Source organism: Erigeron canadensis, chromosome 6 (assembly GCF_010389155.1).
Source record: "Erigeron canadensis isolate Cc75 chromosome 6, C_canadensis_v1, whole genome shotgun sequence".
Lineage (NCBI taxonomy): Eukaryota > Viridiplantae > Streptophyta > Magnoliopsida > Asterales > Asteraceae > Erigeron > Erigeron canadensis.
In genome coordinates this window covers 36,858,570-36,878,075 of record NC_057766.1, presented here as the reverse complement: position 1 = coordinate 36,878,075, position 19,506 = coordinate 36,858,570, and the positions used below count along the sequence as shown (strand labels likewise).

Here is a 19,506-nt window from a genome sequence, read left to right as displayed (position 1 = left end):
CATTTATCTAAAGCAAGTGTACTTTAGCAAACTCGTGAATCGTGATCTAACCAAAGTTACAATATATGTTAGTGACTCGCATAAAGGTCGTGTATGTTACACCATATATCGTAAATGTACATTATTTCAAAAGTTTCATTGTAAAACATTTTATAATTTTATATAAAATATATATATGAATCATACAGAAAATGATTAATTTTGTGCCTAGATATTACTTATGATCAGTCATAATTCATGATACAATTTCCTTTTGATGATAAGATTATATGGTTACGTTTAACGTCAAAACTTAATAATAACTTCGATAAATTTTTTCTAACTACAATACTTAGTATTATAAATAATCATGTTGATAATTAGTTGGTTACACCTTACAACTTTTTGGTTCCACTTCCACCAAGTGTTACTATTTTAGTAACTAGCAACTTTATACACTTAAAAGCATCTGCTTCTATAAATTAAAAGATATAAATTATTATACATACATTACAGTAGTATTTTGAAAAAATTGTTTACTAATTTCATAAAAATATTTACTGTGTGTTAAGTGTTTTTTTTTCTGTTGATTTTAGTTATTTTCTTGACCATTTTTAAATTATTTACTTTTTAAGGTATTTGGAATTACGTTATAAAGTGGTAATCTAATTATTATGTTTGTAAAACATAGATAATCTAAAAAAGTGTTTATATGAAAAAATGATTATGAATATTTGATATGAAAACGCAATTTTAAATGTTTTTTCAAACGCAAAATATGTTTATTTGTTTTGTAATTGTCAATACCAAACACTCCCTAAAACAATTAATTAATTATGGTTTAATAAATCATAACTGAAGCATAGAAAAACTACAATAGGTCAATAACCATAATCAAAGTTTGTTAATTTGGGCTGTACCAATAAAATCTATATCTATAATCTAGATATAAATCAACTACTGTATATATAAAGGGCGTTGACTGTTTTACAACTGTCGGAGAAGAAGAGAGAGAGAGAGAATGGGGTGGTTTCCGTGTTCTGGAACATCATCATCATCTTCATCGTCATCTTCAAAGAAGAAAAAGCGAAGAAAGAAGAATCACTCTCTTGATCCAATTCACTCTACTTCTTCAGGTCCTATTTTCCTTCCTTCCTTCCTTCCTTCATTTTTTTATTTTTTTTATTTTTGTTTCTTTTTTGTTTCTTATCTATTTTTATTAATATACATATTTTTATATCTCTGTCTTTTTCTTTTCTTTTCTTCAGATATAAATTGTCTAGGTGATCTAATCTTGAATTTTATATTGCTATTTTAGATGTGTGCATTTTTATGTTAGATTTCATTCTGCTACTTTTGTAGTAATACAATTGTGTATTTGATCAAATAATGATATAATGCAACTGAATTTTTTTTTGAGTAGCTTTTGCTATATTTTTTCATAAAGGCTGTTATTTTTAGACGCAAATAATTGATAACCAGAAAAACCTGCCACTATATATTGTTATAGTGTGACTTGGATTCCCTATTTCCAATACGCTTCAACTACATTTGTAGTTTTATAAACCTTCAGCCCCATGAGCCTTAGTTTAATTGAGTCACTAAACTGAGTTGAGAACATGGGGCTGAAGGTTTATAAAACTACTAATGTAGCTGAAGCATATCGGAAATGAAGGTCATTTCTTAGTACACTTGGCATGTACAGTTGACTAATAAGTTGTGATGTACATATTTGGACTGTGTTAGTATATAGTTCACTTTTGGGGGGAAAAATGGATTTATGACCTCAGGCCGGTATTGGTGATGATGCCCAGACCTGGGATAAGTAGGCTGAGTTCGAGCCGTGCACAATGGATGAAAACTTTGGGGGGTTTATATGTATAGGACCACGTAATAGTATATGAGGCTTTATGTTTATAGATATGGTAGTTACGGTTGCATGTAATACAACAAAAAAGAATTTGAATAAGAAACCTAAAGTCAAAGATTTACGAAACTCCACCATGCCACCAGGTGCACCTTCTGAGATCACAACCTCCTGCCTCAAAATTTCCAAACTATCCTGCAAGAGTTCCTTATTCGTTATTCCATACATCATCGATTACATATTTACATAGTCATTTGTTTTTATTGCTGATAATGAAACAAGAGCAACACCTCTGTACACAATTTTTGCATCACAAAATGATTCAATCTTGATTTGTTTTTTCAAGATGAACATGCATTCCAGCATTCATAAGCGCAATATTGTCCTCATGAGCCTGCTTAAATTCTTTCACATACTTAAATTCCTTTTAGTAATTTCTAAAGTTCCGAGAGCCTAATACCAGCACGGCAGCACCTATCTCTATATCATCATCGTTAACAGTCAAAAGATTAATTCAGGCACATGAGTATACGAAAAACTGGGTGGTTAAGCTTCTTATCCCTAGTATCGATTACGGCTTCCATATTTCCTACAACTAATTTTGTATCAGGTTATCTTAAATTCAATGCCAAAACGGGTTTTTAACAAAAACGGCCTATGCCATTTGATCCCACCAAAATCTGTTTAAGCTGAGGTAAGTAGGTCACTTGAATTTCTCAATATATGCTGAGGTGGATTATTAGCTCTTTATTTGTGTATGAGCATCCATCAATTTCGTTATAAGATACAGGTTTATATTAATTCTGGCAAACATATGGTTTCATACGCCATGGATTAGTTGGTTCTTGCCCATGGATAGTCATCGCTGTCCAATCCTGGTATTCCTGTGTCTGTTTATCTTAATGCTTTTTGCCCAATATATTAGATGCGAATTCAATCGTTACTCTGAATTGTATAGGGGTGGATTGTTTATCTTCTTGATTTATATGTGCATTATATTTTGTTAATCAATTCACGTCTTCTTTTTTCTTCAGAAGCATGTCATTTGTCTGGTAAGTTTTAGGTCTTCCATAAAGGACTCTATATGTTATGCTAGCATCTAGCGGGATTGGAAATGTGTGAATGAATGCTTAATGAGAGACCAACTTTTAGTAAACTACCAATAAACCAAACCTTTTTGTTTTCAAGTGCAACCTTTTGGATGTTTCCTTACTAAGTATATCATTTTGATAGTCTAAATTGTATTGCAGCCTCTTAACCTGCTTCTAATGTTCCTTTGATTAACCAGTGACTCCGTGTGCTATTATGATGAAACGAGTAGCTTCATTTCTAATATGGATTTTTTGAGTGTAACTAAATTTGCTTTTTTTTTTTATTGTTGTTGCTGTTGCATACATATATGCATATTTTAGAAAGTATTAGGTCAAATCCGTTATTTAAAGCCAAGGAAGGGACCAAAGATGGAGGATCAAACCATCTTGCGGCCCAAACATTCACATTTCGTGAAATGGCAGCTGCAACTAAAAATTTTAGAGGTGATTGTCTTCTTGGAGAGGGAGGTTTTGGCAGAGTATATAAAGGGCGACTTGATAGTTCGAATCAGGTTAGTTCAGTTTGTTTATGCATGAGCTTTTTAGTGAAGAAACTAACTAAAGATTTCTAACACTTCCAATACAACGTTCCTTCAAAGCAGTTCTAAAAAAAGTAAGTCTTGTGTAGGACTAGGGAGTAATAGATACATTGAACATTATACCGAGCACTATAATCTGAATAATTGCCAAACATTAAGTAACAAAATCCAAATTTCTTTTATATCTGAGAAAACATTAAAGGGGTGCTTGGTTGGAGGTTTTAAGGGGTAAGGAATTATAATGATAATCTTTGAAAGTGCTTGTTTAAATATAATGTAGTTAATCATTATAGAGTATGGGGTAATGAAGCATTATCCACTAATTTGGGGGTTATAGGAATCATTATAGGATAACTGCCATATTTATTATTTTTTGTCTCTATCTTTAAGTTAACCTTCGAGTAGTTTATTAATTCTTCTTTCAAGCGTTGCTGGCTACAAACAAAATCACATGATTCCATCTTGTGAAAATCAATATCTTTCATGAAACAATTGAGATGATTTATCAGTGAATTTTAATTAAATCAATAATAATAATAATAATATTTCAACTAATTATTATTGAAAAATATATATTACATAATAACATAAAATTTTTAAAAAAGTTTATATTACTAAAACTAATATTTATTATTAAAATTAAAGAATTTATAAATTAGAATAATATTTTCATGAAGTGAACCAAGCAACATCAATGACAAAGATAATGTTCATTGCATTCCTTAGTATTATCATTGTCTTTCCCTTTACCATTCCTCTACTTGAACCAAGCATCCCCTTAAAAGTTGGAATTGTGAATAATTAGTTATACTTGGCCATTGGTTTAGATTGTAGCCATTAAGCAACTGGACCGCAATGGACTTCAAGGAAACCGAGAATTTTTAGTGGAAGTATTGATGTTGGGTTTACTTCACCACCCAAATCTTGTTAACTTGATTGGCTATTGTGCTGATGGAGATCAAAGGCTACTCGTTTACGAATACATGGCTTTGGGATCTCTCGATGACCATCTTCATGGTACATGTCTTTCCTTAATGACCCTTATGCAATTGGTCATTTTCCTCTTTTTATTTTGTACCACAATAGTTTGTTATTATTAATTTGTTGGGAATTAAATACATATCCATGTCTTGCAGACCCCTCACCTGGTAAGAAACCACTTGATTGGAATACCAGAATGAAAATTGCTGCTGGAGCTGCTAAAGGGCTGGAGTATCTACATGACAAAGCAAGTCCACCTGTAATATACCGTGATTTAAAATGCTCCAACATATTGCTTGGCGAATCATATCATCCAAAACTCTCTGATTTTGGGTTAGCCAAACTCGGGCCTGTTGGGGATAACACACATGTTTCTACACGGGTCATGGGTACCTATGGTTATTGTGCCCCAGAGTATGCCATGACTGGACAATTGACTCTAAAATCAGATGTCTATAGCTTCGGGGTTGTGCTTTTGGAAATCATAACTGGTAGGAAAGCCATTGATAATTCTACAACTGGTGGAGAGCAGAATTTGGTTACATGGGTAAGTCATTTTCACTCATTTATGCTACATTGTTGACTGTATATGTATTTAAAGCACATGATCTAAATGTAATTACATGGTAACAGGCAAGACCTTTGTTCAAAGATAGGAGGAAGTTCTGCCAGATTGCCGATCCAGCACTTCAAGGGCAGTATCCAGCTAGAGGTTTGTATCAGGCTCTTGCTGTTGCAGCCATGTGTGTGCAGGAACAACCTAACATGCGTCCGGTTATTGCTGATGTGGTCACAGCCTTGAGCTACCTTGCTTCACAGAAATATGACCCCGAAATCCATCCAATTCAAAATCCTCACTGGTCACCTTCTACTCCTCCTAGATCAAGACGTGACAATGACAAGAGACAGAATGGTGGAAGTGGAAGTGGCAGTGGGAGTGGCAGTGTCAGTGGATCTGAGAAAAATTATACGAAAAGGTTTTTCTGACTTTCATGGCCTTGGTGCCGTCTTTTGGTCCTGATCTCTCTAAGTTATCACCTATGCTGAGGTATAAGTTCAAATGCATCCTTAAACTAAATAACTTTGAGGGGATCAAATTGACGCTATGGGTGGGTTGGGTAGCAGATCCTTCTTAGTGCTGGTTAGGTTGGGTTGACAACTTGACCCGCAAAAACCTTTTTATCTGTTTTTCTTTTTATCAACTTGTTCATGCGTTAAATATGGATACAAAAACAAGATTATCACTATATTAGTCTATTTTTTACAAAGTGGTTTAGAAGCTTTTGTGCAGCAAAGATGCACTTTGGGAGACTTTTGAATCTTTAATCCCATTGGACCTGTCTTCTTTTTAGATACTTTATATTTCCCAGTTTCATCCATTAGGGGTAAGAAGCATCCAAATGTTGAAATTGTCACCTCTACTAAATATGCTTCCAACGAACACTTCTGACATTTGTTAAGTTAATAATAACTAAAAGTAACCTAGGTTGGGTTGTGTATAGCTTAAAGGTTTTGAGTTTAAGTCTTACACTGGGTAAGCGGGTGCTGTATGAATATTTAAGAAATCACCATGCTATGTGTATTAGTTGAGGCCTTCACGGTCAACAAAAAATTCACTCTTCAATTACTTTACGCATGTCTTTTTAAAAGTTAGAACATGGTAGTTGCACTACTTTACGCTTCTCTTTTTAAAACTTATAAACTTTGTTTACTTGAACACAGGTCAAGGTAGAGTAGGTACAAGTTAGAACTACTCGGATCACAATCTTATTCATGGTTAGCGTTAGCCACGGATTCTCAATCGTGGCTTATATGAGGTTTTGGCTCTTTATGTGTAGATGTACTTGTGTATCTTGTTTATAGTTGTTAACTTATGGATTTAGTATCTGATAATCTTATAGCTGTTTTTTTATGATGTGTCTAGTGTCTACCATCATCTTTTTACCATATTATTACTCATCATCTTATTGTACAGATCTATAAAAGAACATCTATATTTATAGAGTAAATAGTATATGTCTATTTTACTTCAATGCCTGTAATTTTGATGAATTCACATTACCAAGTTATAAGATTATACAAAGTTTAAAATGATTAATAAACGAAGTTTACATAATAAAATAATATATTATTTATGATAGTTTCATAATTCAGAAATGATCATATTTATAAACAATACCAATAACAATAAAAGCTCTCACAGCGCCCATGATTCCTTCAAGAAGTAGATCCTGTCAGTACCTCCAATGTCAAGAATAGTGTAGAATCCACTAGTTATTTCATTTTCCACTTCTATCTAACCAAAGAAAAAGAAAAAAAAATAAATTTAAGGACGAGTTCTGTCCCTGAGAGGACGAACAAGTGAGAGGAAGGACAAGTCAAAGACAAGTCACCTAGTAGTGTGCACTCGTCCTTCGAAGAAGGACAAGCGAAGAATGAGTCAAGAACGGGGGCATTAAGAGTGTTCTAATAGTATCAAATCTTGATATAAATAAGATATAAAGATGTGAGGTGTAACTAATACTCGTATCACCACTCTCCAGATTTACAAATGTTCATGTTTTATGAGCCTCTTCATTAATTCACAAACTTTATAATGTTCATGTAGAGTGAATAGCTCAATAGTCGATACGTTCGTAAGTTTATGACATGTCAAATTAATTGATAAGATCATAAATCTTAGATCTATAATAATAAAGCCATAAAGGTTATATACTTAAACTTGAAGAAAATGTTGTTCATAAAAAGTTTGTACCTTTCCATATTAAAGCTCACACCCTGAATTTTATGGTAAGTATACAACTATTAAATGCATACTAACGAAAGTCCTAAAGGCTTGGTTTAGCAAAACCCTTCCTTTAGTTTTCGACTTGTTAAAATGTATCGATAATCGTGTTAAATGTAAATTTGGTAAAGAAACCTTAGCTACATTATGCCTGTTAAAACCATGAAAACAAACCTTTTAAAACGTAATTAGGATTTGATCTTAGGGCATCACAATGGTTAACCTTTTGATTAAAAGTTTTTTACAAAAATTTTTTTGAAAAACCTTTAATTCCAACGGTAAAAGTCTTTAAAAACTTAAAAAACTATTAAATTGCAATTTAATATTGATAAAAAACACCTTTAATTTTCTATAATAGTTTAAGGTTTTTGAAAAAAAAATTTATCTAACTCAATGATAAAAACTAAAATACTTTTTATAGACTTTTCTTTTTATTATAAAAAAGCTTTTGATAATTTCCTCATTAGGGATGTTGTTAAAGTGGACTAACTAAAATTGAGATGTTAACCACTAATGCTTATTTTTTAAAGTTAGAGTAATTTTATATGTAAAGTTAGGAGAATATTGATCTTTAGATTAAAATCAAAAGTTAAGATTAACTATTAATTTTTTAATCTTAACTATTGATTTTAATCTAATGGTCAAAATTCCTTAACTTTACCTATAAAATTCAGAAGATCTCAATCCGAAACCAATAGACCTTTTAAAATTACATTTTGGTACCTTAAGTTTTCAGCATGTTAAATAAACACCCTCAAGATAAGAATACAACACCAAACCAGTTAGCACAAAATTAGGGCACGTAAAATCATCACTCATTACCTTTCTCTCTGAAACACCCTTAAAATTCAATCACTCTGAAACTTAATGGCGACGGCAGCAGCGGCATCCAATGCGACGGCGACTCAGACTGACGACCATCCTACGAAGACTGTAGACTTGACAACAACTACAACAACAAACGTCGTTTCGACCGAGAAACCACCGGTTCTATCCACCGACGTCAAAGACGGCGACACAAATCTGAAAAGTGAAGATCCGGCAGCGACTAATAACAGTAATAAAGTAGACGGTGACTCTATTATTCAGAGGAAGATTCGCCGTGCTGAGCGGTTCGGTATGCCTGTTCAGCTTTCTGAAGAAGAAAAACGCAATTCTCGTGCTGAAAGGTCTATATCTTCTTACAATATTTATGTATATGTATACATTTTTATATGGATAATATATTATATGCGAAGCTAGGGTTTAGGATTCTATATATTTGAATAATATAAATATGAATTGTTTGTGATTGTTATAATAAAAGATATCTGAGCTAGGTTTACTGCGATTAGTGTTTATAATAGGAAGGTATTGTTTATAGTGATATATAAGCTATTTTTTGGTTGAGTTTAGGCTGTGCTCTTGATTGTTACATGAATTTAGGTCCCGCGATTTTTTTTCCGGTAAAAGGCCGTCACCCCTGGTTATAGTGGGTCTCGCAATTTTGATAGACGCTTAATAGGATTGTTGAAATGCTAAGATGTATTTACTATTAGAACTCGTGTCATGTCTCGTACTCTCGTTTACAATCATATGTATTATAGACTTATAGTATCCAATACGCAATATTAGAATTTAGAACTTCTTTTTAGAAGAAAGCCTTTAACAAGTACATGTTATTTTTCCACGCTGTTTTCTAAAGCAGTTAAGAAAAAAGTTATAGATCTCTTTAAATTTAAGTTATGCAATATCTTATGCAGATGACACTATCACATAAGTCATAGTGTCTTGCGTTTTTATGCAACCTTTATTTTCTTTATCTGATACAGTAAATAAATCACGGAAAGTTACCTCATTTCCAAGCTCTACCTTATTCATATCAGCTACATTTTCTTAGAACATCAATGATATTATTTAAACCTAAATGTGAGCACAATCAAATAGGGTCGAACTGTTTATGTATTTATTTCCAAAAAACAAGAGAGAAGAAAGTCATGAATCATCACCTCACTTCCACTGAACAGAATGCTAGCCTTGTAACAATTTTTTTATATCTTCACTTGGGTACAAGAGTAGTTTGGAAAGAGTGAAGGTATATTGATATTGTAGTATCATAATCCATAATTGATTCTATATTAACCCAAATTTTATCTATTTGTCGTGGGAGATGATATGAACACCACCACTTTATATATGCATAGACCACCAGGTTTTTCCTTATGGTATTGTAACATGTGAAGCATCCATTTTTGGTGTACAGATAAATTTATGGTGTACGTATTGTCAAAGTATTTTTTTTTTATTATTCCTGTTACATCTTCTGGGAACGGGTCATGTGGCACAAGAGTTAGATAGAACTATGTTTTGTTGCAGTGTTAAAAGTTAAAATACTGTGAAGAGTCTTGAATATACTACATCATGTTGACAAGGCCCTAGGGTTTCCACTTATAGCTATAACTTAGGGAAACATCACCAAATATGCTTTAGTGTGTTGTACTATACAATACTGTAAAGCATGTTTGGTGGTGTTCGGTTAAAATTAGGTGGTGTACAGATCACCACCCAAACATTATACTAGGTTCCTGGTACACATTTATTTTTTGGCCCTGTGTTTATGTGCACTGTAGATATTGTTATGTTTCTTAATGAAACTGCAGGGTGCCAGGGTCTATCTTGTTACTGATGTTATGTATTAGTGTATATAAAATTATAATCCACTAAGTAATCTTGTGATTCTCTTTTTTGTAAGGCTTAATCTTGTGATTATCTCCATTCTTTGTTGGCACACTATTTTAGTGTCAGCTATAGTGTGTCTTTGTTGTCAGATCATCTGAATTTATCAAGCTATTATCTGTTGCACATCAGGTTTGGTACCACACCTGGCTCACTAGGATCAGATGCCACAAAGAAAGCTGAGGAGTTGAAAAGGAAGGCTAGAGCAGAGAGGTAGGTTATCGCATACAGCTTGTCACTGCATCATAAATAAAGGGATTTTTCTTTTTGTATAACTGTTTCATCAGTTAACTGATAACTTTATACTTTTTTGCTCAGATTTGGTATCACGAAATCAACGCCAGCAGAGGAAGCTGAGAAAAAGAAGGCAAGACTTTCCAGGTTCGGATCGGCTTCAAGTGCTAGTGCTAATCCTGCTGAAGAGGAGAAAAAGAAAGCAAGGGCACTCAGGTATGTACTTCGTCAACATTGGTTGTTTCTGCAGTTTCTTTTTTGAGTTTTAAATGTACACTTGAGATGTTATTCTTAGTTTAAACAAGTAACCTGAGGTGCCTATGCAGATTTTCAGGAACACCTAATGTGAATGGAAAACTTGAACCGAAGGCAACGATTGCTGGAAAAGCAGGTGGCCAGGCTTGAGGGCCTGCACCTTGTTTTTTGCTTTTTCGTAAGACCTCAGTTATTTACTTGCAATCTACTATTAGTTTAAGAATGGTAATAGGCTTTAACTACGCTTTTATTTGGCAGGTTGAAGCTATTGATCTTTTGATACTCAAACAACTCGTAAAGATACCCATAATATTCGTCCTCCTGACTAGAAGTTTTGTTGACTTTGTAGTTTGTGCTTCCTCTCATATTAGGTGCAGTAAGTAATGGTAAAGCTGGTGTGCCCTGACTTAATTAATAGCAATCTCTCTAATGTGACCCAAAATATAAGTTATTATTCTAGTTATGAAATAGTCAAAATGGTGCTAGATGATAGCAGATTAGCAGAATATGACTAAGCCAGAACCTGCAGTATTTAGGTTGCATTTCATTTCTAGTTTGCATCATCATCCATGCTATGCTCACACCCGTTTAGTTTTTCTACTTTATTTTAGTTATAAATTTCGGTACAGTCGAGTCAAAAAAGCTTTATCCTAATATATAAAAAAGCTATCGTAATTGTCCGTCTAGCATCATTATGTCCATGATTTATTTGGTGAAATGGTTACATATCTTGAGATAATGTGATTTTATATATTGAGGTATCGTTTGCTGTTCTATGTATTGGCGCGTCTTCAGGTAATGATAATTTTATAACTGGGCTGCATCTTATTTACACCAAAAATCATGGTCATTTGATGTTAGAATGGAATTTTTCTATGATTCAAGAATCACTTATATTGAGGTCAACTTTGTTTTATTTGATATTCTACTATAAAGTTAGAACAAACTGATCTTAGAGAAGTTATCTGAAAATTTGCTAGGTTGTGTTGAATCCTTTTATTTGTAGTTTAGCAGTTATAGGTGACATGCTGGCAGGAGATTGTTGTTAGTTTTGTTGGGGCTACTAGCATTATTCTGAGAGGACCTTATGTTTTTGTTTTTTTGTTATGTAATGGAAAAGCTGAATAGTAGATAGGAAGGTGGGTGTAAAACTTATGAATTATCATGGAATGAACAAGGTTGTTTAAGACTTATTATTATGATCTTGTGCTTATTCCAGTTCTGGCATTATTCTTGATGGTAAGGCAATGTGCTATTGTCTGTTGGAGCTGATGTTAGACGTGCTGAAATCTTGATTCAAGTTTGATCAGATTTTTGAGTTTTTGATAGAATCTGAAAATTGAAAGTAACAATGGGATGGATCTGACAACTCAGTTGGCCCGATTTGAGAGGGGCAGCCTTCTGATGACATGAACCACTAACCTTGACACAAGCTAAAAATCATGAGCCTATATGACAACACTTAAGTTTCATTTGTTAAGGGTACTTGGAGAACAAACTCTGGGATAACCGATCGAGACATGCACCCATGTTCGTGGAGGTTGTGAGACCTGCACAATCCAGTTGCGGCATGATGATAACAGCGGAGTCTTCAGTGGTGTTGGGTTGACACTGATCAAAGTCCCGTATACATTATTGTACATGTACATTATTGTACGTTAAAAGGTGAAAAATCTGGGTATCTATTGTCACTTCCTTTTTCTAATTACATTTTTTTATGCAACAAACGTATACATTGTTGTACATTAAAAGGTGGAAAAAAAATGTTATAAGAGGATCCTCAAAATATCACTCTATTGTTTAGTTAACTTAAGTGTGGAAAGGAAAAGAAAGGGAAGAGAAGTTTTTTTTTCTAATCACCTCAAAAATGAGAGGAAAACTTAAAACAAAAAACTACACTCTCTTTTATCCTCTTCACACTTAAAAAAAATTTTAAGAATGTATTTTATAATTTTTCTCTTTCCTTTCCACCCTTGCATAAACTAAACAAAAGTAAGTGAACTATGTGTAGTATGCTCTAATAATGAGTTGTGTAGTGGTTTAGTATTTCCTTGGTGACTTATAGGTCTCAGGTTCGAAAGGGACAAGACTTACCTCTATTAATTGTTGTGCTTTCGTACGGATTAATAGCGGGTTTTCCCCATTGAGTATTTTTAATAGACAGTTTTACTTCGATTGAGCTCTTTAGCGTGGACCCGACAAAGACAACGTATACTAGACCCCTCGTTGTCGAATCACGACATAAAGTTATGCGTAATTTATCTTTAAAAAAAAATAAAATGAAAAACGAATATTTAATATGCTGCTGGTCTTGAATCTTGATGTAGCATTATAACGGATATCTCATACCGTATGCTAGTTTTTGCATGCATGTCTTGTCACATTTTTCTTATTTTCTTTCTTTCTTCTAAGCAACCGACGTTTGCTATAATTGGTATATAGGTAAAGTCATACATGCAAAGAGTATATCTTTGATGTCAGATTTATTATTAAATAATAAAGGTAACTATATACTGTAAATATTTTTTGGTAAATTAATTTAATGCTGGCTTTATTCATGGACCAAAATGGGAAGTCACATGTATGATGTATCCACTTCAAGTTTGGCCAATTTATTCTTACAGCTAATTAGGTAAAAGTCAAATATTAGAAAATTTTGTAATCGGTATTCAATAAATAACTTTTTTGTTATTCGGACAATATGAGTCTTTAATTAAAATGTTTGTTGTTTTGAACTTTTGATCGTCTTTGCTGGTTTTTGAATTTTTATACATTTTTTAAAATGTTTATTTAGTGCATTGGTCATCTTGGTTCATTTGAAAAAAAATCTTGTTAATATAATTAATTTTTCTAAGGTTAACAGAAAAGTCGGTCTCACTTAAGCAAAGATCGATTGGTTAATTTCTAATTCATATTAGTGAACAGTGAATTGTAGAAAAACGAAAATAGTACACGTGTCACCTGCACAATTTACAACATTAACGAAGGCAGGTATGGAAGGGAAAAGATTGGTACCACAACTCATGTGTCCCTTGTGACATGCCTATTCATTTAAGTACAGGGAGATATAAATGTTTTCAATTTATTTCTCAAATATTAAAAACAATAGTATAAGTTTAAAATTAATCACTAGTAGATTTTATAACTATGTATATAACGTACTTCAACAAGAGATTCCATTGAGTCTAGTTTGAGAAATGTTTGAATTCATGTGTCTTCTCATCTCAATTGAAGCTTGAAGACTTTCTCTAGCATACCTTAAAGCATCAAGAACATCTTTCACATTGCCATTACAAATAGGAACATCATGTTTCTCTTCTTTTGGTACCATAGAATCGACCACAACTAACACCATGGAGTTGTCAATGCTATCATTGTGATCTTCTTCGTTCCTTGGTGTCGTGATCGTGTCCTCTTTGATTTCAACCAATGCCATCGAATTATCGACATTATCATCCGCCTCTTGATCGCTTCCTTCGTGACCAATGTTGTCTTTTGTAACAAGAGAATTTGACCTAACCAGCAAAATATTAGATTATGAGAAGAACATAAATCAAAGCTTTTGCAACAAACACCTATAGTACATAAAACGTAGAACCATGTAGAAACTATCAATTATGTGTATTTTAAACCACTTTTTAGTTCATTCTCAATAGTTTCTTTTACAGTTACTTAAGACTAGTTTAGAAAGACTTTGCAATTCAATTATTAAACACTCTGGTATATGTGTTAATAATTTTAGAGTAACAAAATAATCATCTTGTCCTTCAAAGTCAAATGGAGTTTTTATTGGACAAATAAAGTAATCTAGTAGAAAAGTAAAAGATATGGCACACATTTGAATATACACACTTTTAATATGTTGGAAAGTCGATGTCCATAAATACATGACATTCTACGAATATGTTAGCCGCACATTGCAGCAGCGAGTTGAAGATGATGGTGGTGACGACATCTACTGGTGTAGGTAAGAATATTTGATTTAAAAGGTCAGTAGAAATATTTTATAATATAATGAACTAATAGAGTAATTTAATATTATAGGGTTGATGGTGATTTAATTCATAAAGTATATTTTGATCAATTCACATGTCTTATTTTTGTAAACTTTCAACATGGATTATAATTTTTTATACAGTAATATAGAAGTACAGATAAAACAGAAACTTTACTGTGGACAAATGAACTTCTGAACTATGCCATATTATAACATTTTTTTATATTATGATTGACATTGTCTTACAGGTAAAGGTAAAAATATTTTAGAATCATTACATAATACAGTATTATTAGGGGAAGAGGAGTCATGTGGTTCAAATTCTCATCCTTCCCAAATTCCACCAATCAAATACCTCCAACTCAATTTTCCTTTTCATCCCTCCCAACTATTTTTAATGACATTCATGACTTTCCCATCCCTCCCAAAATTTTTTTTTCCTTTTCATTTAATTTAATCAAACACTTTCTTTTTTAATAAAAACTTCAAATATTTCATTCAAATTAAACTAAACATTACATAAACATAAATTTAAATTCTAAATTTCTAAAATGAAGACAACTATATCAAACTCGCAACTGATGGTGGCTGCATCGCTGGATCGTCAAGAAATGATAAGTCTAAAGCCGATACATGCGCCGTGAGATCGTATCGGAGCCGATGATGCACGTTCTCGTCCATTAACTCCCGGTTTGCTTCCGGGTTATAAACTCTTGGCACCGGTGGATCCATAATATGAACCGGTGATATCGCCCGCCCGTTGTCTTTGATGATCATGTTGTGAAGTATAGTACACGCAGCGACGACTTTTTTGATCTTCTCCTTTGTTCATAGCCGGAGGGGACGTTCCAAGATCTTCCATTTTCCCTTGAGAACACCAAAGGCTCGCTCAACATCCTTTCTTGCAGCCTCTTGTAGTCTTTTAAATTTCTTTTCATCTTGTTCCACTGGATGAGGATAAGCTTTAACAAACGCAGCCCACCTAGGATAGATTCCATCGGTAAGGTAGTAACCGCGCTTGTACTCATGTCCATTTACGCTAAATGAACTGTCTGGCGCGGATCCATTACGCTCGTTTTGAAACAACGACGACTGCTGCAAAACATTGACATCGTTGTTCGATCCAGCGGGACCGAAAAACGAATGCCAAATCCACAAGTCATAAGAAGCAACACACTCAATCATAATAGTAGGTACCTTGTGATCACCCCTCGTGTATTGCCCCTTTAAGTGTTTAGGGCACATCCTCCATTCGATGTGTGTACAATCAAGACTACCAAGCATTCCTGGAATGTGGTGTCTTTTTTCATGAGCTTGTGTGATGAGAGCCAAGTCATGAGATGTAGGCCTACGTAAGAACTCCTTTTGATACAAATTGACGACCGCATCACAAAAGTACTCCATGCTCTCGCGTGAAGTTCTAGCAGCCATACATAAATACTCGTCATACGCGTCTGAAGGTTCACCCGTAGACATTTGCTTGATCGCCGATGTGCACTTTTGAAGAGCGGTGCAACTTTTTTTACCCCGTGCGTCGTACCCCTCTTGTAAGTAACTAAAGTTGGCTTCAATATCACCAACAATCTTCAAAAACAACCTCTTGCTCATGCGAAAACGATGACGAAAAAATGGTTCATCAAACTTTGAGTCTTCAACGAAGTAGTCACGCATTAGTATGGCGTGAGCTTCTTCACGGTCTCGATCGATATACCTACGAGTGTCGGTAGAGGTGCCGGTATCTTCAAGCTCGGCATACACTTGGTTAAAGAACTCAAAAGTACTCCCCGTAGACGATTCGTCTAACTCCGAGGGAACACAAAATGAAGAAGATGAGGAAGAAGAATCCATTTTTTTAGTAATGTGGTGTTTGTTTTGGTGAAAATGTGAAGATATGTTTTTTGTTTGGTGATTTTTTGGTTAAAAATGATGTGTATTTATAGATAAAGATGTAAGAGAATTTTTTTTTTTTTAATAGTGTTCAACGGTCAAATTTGCTGGACCCCACCCCCCACTCCGCTCCTCTCCAACGTTCAAATGTGCCATGACTCGCCGGTCTTTAATGCCGTTCACCACCATGCCGTCCTCATGCCGGAGGGATGGCGGCGGTGTGCAGCCAGCGGCATGGGCATGCCACCATCCATGCCGTGACCACTCCTCTCCCCCTCACTATTATGTAAACTTGATTGAACTATGACACATATGATTTGTCTTTGGCACTTTAGATCCAAATTCATTGAAAATACATAAAAATTAAAAAAAAAGGACTCGTAATTGATAATCAGAATGAAAGGAACAAACCTTCATCTGATTTTTGAAAATAAAAGGAAAATAAATAATTCAAAATAGTTAGTAATCATAGCATAAAATTTAAATATATTTAACATTAAACTAAATGTGCTAACACATTGACTATATCCGAGTGATAATGTGTTTTCAATCAAATTCTAAATTCAAGAAACATACCCATTGTAATCAGCTTTCTCTAAATCATCTTTATCACCATCTTTTTGACTTGTTGGAAAAATCACATTCTCATTGGAATTCTGAGCAATTGCCTCATGGCAATTTATTTTTTCACCACTGTTTTTGAGATGGGCCTTTTGGAATTGCAATTCCATTTGATGTTGAGAAGATATACAAGATGATGAAACAGATGAAATTTCACCTTTTTCAGAAACACTTGAACAAGATTCATAATCATCAGCTGAATTAGCATTAACATAAGATATGTTCAAAGACTCAAGCTTTTTCATTAAAAAGTTTAGCCTTTTTTCAGCTTTGTTTCTTGATTTAACCTCCATTTTCAACTGCTTTTCAAGCTCTAACACCTACATTTTTCAAGATTCATAAAACCCAAATCAAGACTAATCTAAACACGTACAAATACTAACCAGTTAAAAAAATAAAACAAAACATTGGTCTTACATTAGGGACTATCTGTCTATGTAAGCAGAGCATAATACTAATTAGCAAATTTGAACAACACCCACTTAATTAGTATAACAAAGATTGAAAAAAACAAACCTTTTTGCCAATTTGTTCAGATTCATCATTTGCAGCCTTAGAAGCTGCTCTTTCAGCAAGCAATCTGCCTCTTAAACACTCTAAAGTCCTCAAACCTTCATTTGTTTCCATTCCTTTCTCACTGAAAACAAAAACCCACATCACATTTTGCTTAATTGACACATAATAATATAGATACTTTAGATGAAAAAAAAAAGATAGGGACCCACTTCCATTTTGTTGTGTATGTATCATTAGCCATCATAGTGTCTTGCTTCTTGGTTTCACTTGAAACTTTTGAGTTAGAAATATACGGATTTTTGTGCCAGACACACACATTTGAAGTGTGAGACCTAAAGAACAAGACAAACTTGTTTTGTATGTAGTAAACTGCAGGAGTTAAATAAAGGGTATTACTGTATTTATTTATAAATATATATATACGGAGTATATATATGTATAGTTGGAATGTTTTGAATGAGAAACAGAGGTGAAGGGGGTCGGTGTGTCTGTGAGACTTTTGGCTGATATTTTAAGTTTTTTTTAACTGTATGTAATGTATGTAACTATGTATGTGTATTCATTAATGTGTATGCTTTTATTGTCACCACTTCACAAATTCTTCACCATATGCCTTTATTTCAGGATGGACCGTTCCATTTAACCTCCATTGTATACCTATACCAATGTCACTCAATTTGGTCAGTGTGACATTTGATGATAATACTTACGATTCATAAATAAACCCCTCAAGATATATTTGGAAGTTTATATATATATAATAATCATACTGCTCAGACACGTTCATTGGACGGGTAGTCTCAAGCTATATAAATCTTATAATAATTGTGAAACAAAAAATGTACTTGTGTACCTATACATGTGCAGTATCATTGTTTTCACATGTAAATTAGTAATGAACATATATACACAACAATGAAGGTTAAAGACGGAGCCCGTCAATCCATGGCGGAGCCATGGTAGCCAAGGGCGCAGCCCGTTAGGTAGATTACCTATCACCGGTCACCTCCTATGACCTATCATCCTCTATGACCTATCACACTATGAGCTATCACCCTCAATGACTTATCACCCGTACCAGCTTTGGATTATGAATATCCTTAAGGGCGAAGCCCGCTTCGAATCATAATTTTTGTTCAACCTACACATTTGTAAGTTATGTGTAAGTACCAAAAATAAAATGAAAATTAAAAAGTCGTCAAAAGTATATTGAATTGGATCTCTAACGAAAGATGACAAAAATTTAAGACTACTCATATTTTTGTGTTTCGTCTAACGATTTACGGTTTGTGAGTTAGAACATTTTGAATGATTTGGGTGAATTTTATTATTTAGTTGAAGAGAGAGAAAGAGAAAAAATGTGTGATCCAGAATGGTTCTTGAGTTCTTTTTTCTCTTTCTCTCTCTTCAATTAAATAATAAAATTCACCCAAATAATTCAAAATGTTCTAACTCACAAACCGTAAATCGTTAGACGAAACAAAAAAATATGAGTAGTCTTAAATTTTTGTCATCTTTCGTTAGAGATCCAATTCAATATACTTTTGACGACTTTTTAATTTTCATTTTCTTTTTGGTACTTACACATAACTTACAAATGTGTAGGTTGAACAAAAATTATGATTCGGAGCGGGCTTCGCCCTTTAGGATATTCATAATCCAAAGCTGGTGGGGGTGATAGGTCATAGAGGGTGATAGGTCATAGGGTGATAGGTCATAGAGGGTGATAGGTCATAGGGGGTGACCAGTGAGGGGTGATCTACCTAACGGGCTCCGCCCTTAGCCTCTATTCCTCCGCCATGGACTGACGGGCTCCGTCCTTGGCTACCATGGCTCTGCCATGGATTGACGGGCTCCGCCCTTGACCTTCATTGTTGTGTACATATGTTCATTTACTAATTTACATGTGAAAACAATGATCTTACACATGTGTAGGATGAACCTACACATGTGTAGGATGAACGCGATGGGGAAAAAAAACGAAAATTAAAAAGTCGTCAAAATTATATCGAATTGGATCTTTAATGAAAGAGGACGAA

General features: G+C 33.9%; 3 protein-coding genes across 3 annotated transcripts; 2 read left to right on the top strand and 1 right to left on the bottom strand.

The window, feature by feature from the left end:
• The first annotated feature begins 943 nt into the window (after positions 1 to 943).
• LOC122603978 (probable serine/threonine-protein kinase PBL7) lies at positions 944 to 6,374 on the top strand. Its single transcript, XM_043776851.1, has 6 exons — positions 944 to 1,115; positions 3,259 to 3,449; positions 4,304 to 4,493; positions 4,613 to 5,004; positions 5,091 to 5,505; positions 6,180 to 6,374. Exons 1-5 carry the CDS (start codon positions 1,001 to 1,003, stop codon positions 5,442 to 5,444), a joined length of 1,242 nt encoding a protein of 413 aa, XP_043632786.1. The 5' UTR covers positions 944 to 1,000; the 3' UTR covers positions 5,445 to 5,505; positions 6,180 to 6,374.
• Positions 6,375 to 8,034: 1,660 nt separating this feature from the next.
• On the top strand, positions 8,035 to 11,645 carry LOC122603979 (protein MODIFIER OF SNC1 11). The gene is made up of 5 exons (XM_043776852.1): positions 8,035 to 8,411; positions 10,090 to 10,170; positions 10,276 to 10,407; positions 10,518 to 10,624; positions 10,705 to 11,645. Exons 1-4 carry the CDS (start codon positions 8,110 to 8,112, stop codon positions 10,594 to 10,596), a joined length of 594 nt encoding a protein of 197 aa, XP_043632787.1. The 5' UTR covers positions 8,035 to 8,109; the 3' UTR covers positions 10,597 to 10,624; positions 10,705 to 11,645.
• Positions 11,646 to 13,376: 1,731 nt separating this feature from the next.
• Positions 13,377 to 17,873, bottom strand: LOC122605895. The gene is made up of 4 exons (XM_043778852.1): positions 17,677 to 17,873; positions 17,468 to 17,588; positions 16,907 to 17,271; positions 13,377 to 13,961 (listed from the first exon to the last, which is right to left on the bottom strand). The coding sequence occupies exons 1-4, from the start codon at positions 17,709 to 17,711 to the stop codon at positions 13,610 to 13,612; spliced, it is 873 nt and encodes a 290-aa protein (XP_043634787.1). The 5' UTR covers positions 17,712 to 17,873; the 3' UTR covers positions 13,377 to 13,609.
• Positions 17,874 to 19,506: the final 1,633 nt, after the last annotated feature.